We start from the raw sequence: 7469 nt of genomic DNA, 5'->3' as shown, positions 1-7469 counted from the left end.
AGCTGGCAGTAGTTAAACCATTCATATTCAATTTAAAGCATCATTTCAGCTCAGAAGAAACATCTGGCAGCTTCAGTTTCCACCAGAAGCTCTCAGTCTGCTATGGAAAAAGGAAATTCAGGTGAGTTTCTTCTGATCACCTGAGGCCTTCATTACTGTGTGAACTTTACCCACACACCACTCTTCACTCCTCCCACCTGCTGCATGAAGTCACTGAGTATAAATTCCTATAAAGGCAGAGGCAGCAAACACAGACACATAGCTGCAGATAGAGGCGGAGCAACAACTGAAAGACGAGAAGTTCAACGTCATTCTCCAGAAGTGAAAGTGTGAGAGAGCAGCAGCAGAGCTGCAGTTGAGTCCTGTTTGTTTCTAAAATAAGACTCACTGGAGTCCATTGGGTTTTTCTCAGCAACAGCGGTGAGTGCAGCTGAGTCTAAATAAATATCAACAAAAGTAGCTGTACATGACGTTACATCTGTTAGATAATTATGAGTATTTTTTTCTCTAATGGTTAAAAAAAAATTGTGATGAAGTTCATGAACTCATTACTAGTTAACGTTAAAGGAATGCTTGGCTCAACAGAGCTCTGACTTTTCGTCAGCCTGGCTACAGTGCTGAAGAGAAACCTAGGGTATTTTCTTCAATCATTAATGAATAGTAAGATGTTCTAGCTTTACGTGGGGCTTTCTTATAGAGCAACAAACTATTTCTCCAGGCTAAATCATGATCTTTTAATTTGTGACACGCCATTTCCTCTCCATCTTACGAGTTATCTGCTTTAAGCTACATGTTTAAGAATTATACCAAGCAGTCAGGTACTTCTGATTTGAGGCCTTAGTTTTCACCGGAGCTACAGTATCCAGAGTCATACGTAGTGAGGAGGTAAAGTTATAAACAAGATAATCGACCTCTGTTGGGGTAGCGTTCAGGTAGCTGCTCAGCTCTATGTTGGTACAGGGCATTGAAGAAGATAACAGTGGGTGAATTATATTCTTAAACTTAGAGCACTTTCAGAAAGACATGCACTGTGATGAAATCTACTCCCCACTGCTGTGTAGTCAATTATTGTAAATTTAAATGTTACTGGGAAATGATCAGACTAAATACAGTGTGTTTGTTACTGAGTGAGTAGAGCTTGTTAGCAGAGCTATTCTTCTGTAATATCAGTAAATCAGTGAATCTCAGAATTTTTATTTTACTTTATTTTATTATAATGAACAATAAAAACAGGAACAGGAAATTAAATGTAAGTTAAATAAGGGTTACATCAACAAAACCTCATTCATGAACTGCTGATCAAATTCAGGATCCCAGACAAAGAGCTAATTCCTGTGCTGTTACCTTCTTGTGCGATCTCCTCAGTTCTGACTATATTCCCTCTCTGTTTTTTACCATCCAACTACACTTCTCTAGTGTGAATGACATTCCAGTGAATCGATGTCTCGATCGGTCTTGGCACACAGCTTGATGTCATCCATGTAAAGATGGCTGGTGATTTCTCCAATTCACAGTTGGTATCCGTATGCAGTCTTGTTAATGATCTCACTGAGTGTCATGGCTGTGCTGTGTGGCAGGTAAGATGTAGGACCCAAACGCAGGACTCAATTTAAATGAAAATGGCAGCTTCATTACTGGACATAATACTACAACACAAGGGCGATTGTGGCTCAAGAGTTGGGAGTTCGCCTTGTAATCGGAAGGTTGCTGGTTCGAGCCCCGGCTTGGACAGTCTCGGTCGTTGTGTCCTTGGGCAAGACACTTCACCCGTTGCCTACTGGTGGTGGTCAGAGGGCCCGGTGGCGCCAGTGTCCGGCAGCCTCGCCTCTGTCAGTGCGCCCCAGGGTGGCTGTGGCTACAATGTAGCTTGCCATCACCAGTGTGTGAATGGGTGGATGACTGGTTGTGAAAAGCGCTTTGGGTTCCTTAGGGACTAGAAAAGCGCTATACAAATACAGGCCATTTACCATTTACATTTATACAGAAAACAAAAAACTAGAAATAAAAAAAATAAAAATAAAACTAAAGAACTAGGAAACTAAAGAACTAAACAGGGAAACAGAGGACTAGGAAACGGAGGAAACACACAGCAAAGATGGTGTACGACGCGACAACAGACAGAGGAAAACACAGGGCTTACATACACCAGGGAATGAAGAGAGAATGGGAAAGAGGAGGAAAACACAGCTGGGACTAATCTGACATAAAGAGACAGAGGGGAAACAAATCTCAAAATACTAAACACAGGACATGAAACTATCAATGTAAAACAGGAAATGCAAGACAGGGAAAAACAGAGCAAACATGGAGCACAGAGACAAGAGTAGAAACTGCAACATCGAGATACGACTGACTGTGGAGACACAGGGAACATAGAGACATGAAACATCTGACATGGGAAAGGCACAGAGTAGACATGGGAAATACATGGTGGTGATGTGTACATGGTGATGTGTGCTATTGACTTTAAGTTGGCCTCTAGTGTTGTGCGCCACGTCCCCAGTGAGTTCCTGATGAAGGCTCTAAGGGTCCTGTTGATCTTGTAAAGTTCTAGGCAAAAAGGCTCTTAGGAAAATAAAGTGTCACAGTCCTGGATCTGTGACCCAGTGGCTTGTGTATTTTAGTTTTATTCCGTTGTTTATTGTATTTTTCACCATGTTTCCTGTTTTATTTTGAAGGAGTCTTGTGTTCTTTGTTCATTGTATTTAGTTTCACTTCCCCTGTCCCGTCATTAGGTTCATGTCAGTCAGCTGTTTCCCCATGTGTTTTCACTCCCCCTAATCACCCTTGTGTGTATTTAGTCAGGTCACACACATGATTACTCTCCGTCATTGTCACTGCCACTTTACTTCATTTTTAGTCCAGTTACTATGATCTCATTCATTCAGTAGTATTGCTCAAACTCCACAATGTCCAGTGCCATATTCCTCCTGTTCTTTTCTGTGTTGTGAAGTCTCAAGGCTTTACTTCCTCCACCAAGCTTATTATTGTTTCCTGTCATTCTCTAATAACACAAATCTCTATGGTCAGAATGCCAAGAGATTTTTTTTAATGTCATCATTGGGTATTCTGTTTTGTTTATACGCCAGTTAGTGATGTACCACTTTGGTAGAGTCCTCAGTCTTAGCAAGTAGCACTGTATCTGGATCAGGCTAGGCACTGTCGTCACCAGGAGTCACTAGCTGTGAGCGGAGAAACCCTTCCAACAACTTCCTAATAAACGTGTGTGTGTGTGTGTGTGTGTGTGTGTGTGTGTGTGTGTGTGTGTGTGTGTGTGTGTGTGTGTGTGTAAAAGGTTAATCTTTGGAGAATTTTAAAGTCAGACATTCTGAATAAACTGATTTTGACATGTCACACTTTTAGGTTCAAATTTGTTTGGTTTTGTAAAGAGCACAACACTGAAATTTGTTTCTCTCTTTTTAAAAAAATGAAATTTAAAGTGAATTTTATATAAAATGTGTTTCTTTTCTTTCTCCGTCAGAGTGCAGACATGTCTGCTGTGAGCAATCTACGATCTGAAGATCAGTTTCTGTGCTGCATCTGTCTGGATGTGTTCACTGATCCAGTCAGTATACCATGTGGACACAACTTCTGCAAAAACTGCATCACTCAGCACTGGGACATGAATGCCATGTGTCAGTGTCCTATGTGTAAAGAGACTTTCTACACTAGACCTCAGCTGAGGATCAACACTTTGCTCTCTGAGGTGGTCGCTCAGTTCAGACGTGAAGTTCAGCAGAAGGCCAGCAGCAGTAGCTCAGAGCAACAAGCTGCCAAACCAGGAGAAGTTCCCTGTGACACCTGCACTGGAACCAGACTGAAGGCCCTGAAGTCCTGCCTGGTGTGTCAGGAGTCCTACTGTCAGACTCACCTGGAGCCTCATCTGACAAAGAAAGGTCTGAAAAGACATCAGCTGATTGATGCTGTGGAGAGCCTGGAGGGCAGAATGTGTAAGAAGCATGATAAACCTCTGGAGCTGTTCTGTAAGACCGACCACACATGTGTCTGCATGCTCTGTTCTGTTTTAGACCACAAGAACCACGAGTTTGTTCCTCTGAAGGACGAATATGAAGGAAAGAAGGCAGAGCTGGAGAAGACAGAGGCTGAAATTCAGCAGATGATCCAGAAGAGACGACTGAAGATTCAGCAGATCAAAGAGTCAGTGAAGATGAGTAAAGGTGCTGCAGACAGACAGAAAGCAGAAGGTGTTCAGGTCTTCACTGCTCTAAAGAAGTCTGTCGATAAAGGCCTGAAGGAGCTCATAAAGGAGATTGAAGACAAACAGGAAACAACAGAGAAACACGCTGAAGGTCTGATCAAAGATCTGGAACAGGAAATCTCTGAGCTGAAGAAGAGAAGATCTGAGGTGGAGCAGCTGTCACGCTCTGAAGACCACCTCCACCTACTCCAAAGCTTCTCGTCCCTGAAAGCTGCTCCACCCACCAAGGACTGGAGAGGAGTGAGCGTCCGTCCACCATCATACGAGGGGACTGTGGTGAGAGCTGTGGCTCAGCTGGAGGAGACGCTCAGGAAACTTATGAAGAAGAAGCTGTTTGAGGCTGAGCTGAAGAGGGTCCAGCAGTATGCAGTGGACGTGACTCTGGATCCGGATACAGCAAATTCTAAACTCATCCTGTCTGATGATGAAAAACAAGTGCACTGTGGTGATGTGAGGAAGAAACTTCCTGACAACCCAGAGAGATTTTCTCCATGCCCTAATGTTTTAGGAAAGCAGAGTTTCTCTTCAGGCAGATTTTACTTTGAGGTTCAGGTTAAAGGAAAAACTGACTGGGATTTAGGAGTGGCCAGAGAGTCGATCAACAGGAAGGGAAAAATCGAACTGACTCCTCAGGATGGTTTCTGGACTGTGTGGCTAAGAAATGGAAATGAATACAAAGCTCTTGCTGGTCCTCCAGTCCCCCTCTGTCTTCAGTCTGGTCCTGAGATGGTGGGGGTGTTTGTGGATTATGAGGAGGGTCTGGTCTCCTTTTATGATGTAGGTGCTGCAGGTCTTATCCACTCCTTTACTGGCTGCTCCTTCATTCACAAACTCCACCCATTCTTCTGTCCCTGTAAGAATGATGGTGGTAAAAACTCTGCACCTCTGATCATCTGTCCTGTCAATCAAACTGAGTCGATCAACGACTGATTTTATTTGATGAACTGATTGATTTTTATTGAAGGGAACAAATAAGCATATCCAATGTAAATATTCTACAGTCTCCATGTTTTCTATAGTATCTGTTTATAGGGGACTCCAATTCACACTTAGATTTGATTTTCATGGAATTTGATGTAAACAGAAGAAACGTTAAATCAGCAAATGCTCCCACTAATGGAGACTTGAAATGAAGACCAAATATCAGTGAATAAATGTCAAAAAGCTTCATTTCAAAATAAAGTTTGTTAAATGCTGGTTGATTAATGGATGATTGTGAAGAGAAAGTTGTTTAGAAGATAAAGAAACTCACAACTCAGATATCTATTTTTTTACATGCACATGGGCGGCCACAATCTAATCTGCTCTACACCAGAGTGTACACAGCAGACGTGACACAGAAAAACCGCCCAGGGCATTCAGAACATCCTTTTATTTATACTTGAGCCTTCAAGGAAGTAGGAGTGACATGTTCAAAATACAAAAACATTTCCATAAAAGGAGAAAGAGACCGTTAGCTTGCCTGTTAACAAAGGAGGTACTATGTATGTCACAGCATTCCTCTGCACATCTGTTTTCACTCCCTTTTCCTGTGGTATTTTCAATTCACAAGCTCTTCTTCCTTTATATGAAGCTACAACTAAACACAATTCACAAAATTAAAAATCTTTGAACATTCCCTCCTGTTTGTAGCTGAAATTAAAGAGATACATCAATGTGTTTCAGACACAGACCCTGCATTGTGAGTGCTTTCGGTCTGGTCGTCATAAAATGTATATCATTCAAACATAATCATTGATCACATTAGTTTCATACTCATCGTCTTATCCTTCTTCCTCGTCTAGCACAGTGACATATGCAACGAGAGATTGAGATATCATTCTTGATACCATTCCTCTTACACAGGGGATAATGCATGTAGTAAAGATACAAAACATGATAAGTATTAGGCCAAAAAACATCAAAACCTTAAACATCAATGTTCTCCATGAGCCGCTCATAAACCAATCCCACCAATTACTTTGTGAATTTGCCCAATCGGTTACCTGTGCCTGTTGAACATTTCTAAGTAATTGTAGAGCATTTGTCATATTATCAGAATGCACATTGTCTGATATACAGTGGGGCAAAAAAGTATTTAGTCAGCCACCGATTGTGCAAGTTCCCCCACCTAAAATGATGACAGAGGTCAGTAATTTGCACCAGAGGTACACTTCAACTGTGAGAGACAGAATGTGAAAAAAAATCCATGAATTCACATGGTAGGATTTGTAAAGAATTTATTCGTAAATCAGGGTGGAAAATAAGTATTTGGTCACCTCAAACAAGGAAAATCTCTGGCTCTCACAGACCTGTAACGTCTTCTGTAAGAAGCTTTTCTGTCCCCCACTCGTTACCTGTATGAATGGCACCTGTTTGAACTCATCATCTGTATAAAAGACACCTGTCCACAGCCTCAAACAGTCAGACTCCAAACTCCGCCATGGCCAAGACCAAAGAGCTTTCGAAGGACACCAGGAAAAGTATTGTAGACCTGCACCAGACTGGGAAGAGTGAATCTACAATAGGCAAGCAGCTTGGTGTGAAAAAATCAACTGTGGGAGCAATCATCAGAAAATGGAAGACATACAAGACCACTGATAATCTCCCTCGATCTGGGGCTCCACGCAAGATCTCATCCCGTGGGGTCAAAATGATCATGAGAACGGTGAGCAAAGATCCCAGAACCACACGGGGGGACCTGGTGAATGACCTGCAGAGAGCTGGGACCAAAGTAACAAAGGTCACCATCAGTAACACACTACAACGGCAGGGAATCAAATCCCGCAGTGCCAGACGTGTGACATGTGCCTGTCCACTGCTCTGGGAGTATGAAATAGGCACGCTGTCCACATAACCATGCCATTCCCTGTACCCAATAGGTACCGTTAGATGGACTGTTGTTCTTCACTGGGCCACCAAGTGTATGTGTATACGTTCCTACACAGTTCCTGGTGGTCCCTAAATCAATCAGCCAGGTGCGAGTTGTCATATGTCTATGCCCTTCTATGCAGGTTGGCTTCTTGATCCTTTACGTGCATCAGGGTCCATGCTGTAAGCAGCAGGGCCAAGGTGGTAAACAGAATAATCTTCATGATGACCAGACACACCGATTTACTCTGGTGAGTAGACTACAGGCGAGAAGTAGAAGGCGGGATATACCCGATCAGCCCTCCCTTCACCTGTAGATCACCAAAGAGTCGGGGTGGTGGTGTCTTTAGGTTGTGCTGTCACTCACTTCCACTTTTTTGCAATGGCTCTGGTGGATCCA

At 42.7% G+C, this 7469-nt stretch overlaps 1 protein-coding gene across 3 annotated transcripts; it reads left to right on the top strand.

The window, feature by feature from the left end:
* Positions 1–318: 318 nt before the first annotated feature.
* On the top strand, positions 319–6285 carry LOC102312095 (E3 ubiquitin-protein ligase TRIM21-like). Of its 3 annotated transcripts, XM_042213055.1 has the most exons (3): positions 319–420; positions 1417–1577; positions 3482–6285. In XM_042213055.1, exons 2-3 carry the CDS (start codon positions 1488–1490, stop codon positions 5147–5149), a joined length of 1758 nt encoding a protein of 585 aa, XP_042068989.1. In that variant the 5' UTR covers positions 319–420; positions 1417–1487; the 3' UTR covers positions 5150–6285. The 3 variants fall into 3 exon arrangements, with proteins under 3 accessions (XP_042068989.1, XP_005948181.1, XP_005948179.1); XM_005948119.3 differs by lacking the exon at positions 1417–1577 and having other exon boundaries at positions 329–420; XM_005948117.3 differs by lacking the exon at positions 319–420 and having other exon boundaries at positions 1096–1577.
* Positions 6286–7469: the final 1184 nt, after the last annotated feature.

The sequence above is a fragment of the Haplochromis burtoni genome, unplaced genomic scaffold (assembly GCF_018398535.1).
Source record: "Haplochromis burtoni strain Fernald_Lab_line unplaced genomic scaffold, NCSU_Asbu1 Contig_412, whole genome shotgun sequence".
Taxonomy (NCBI): Eukaryota; Metazoa; Chordata; class Actinopteri; order Cichliformes; family Cichlidae; genus Haplochromis; species Haplochromis burtoni.
Note: the sequence above shows the minus strand (reverse complement) of the source record. Positions and strands in the feature narration are given on the sequence as shown.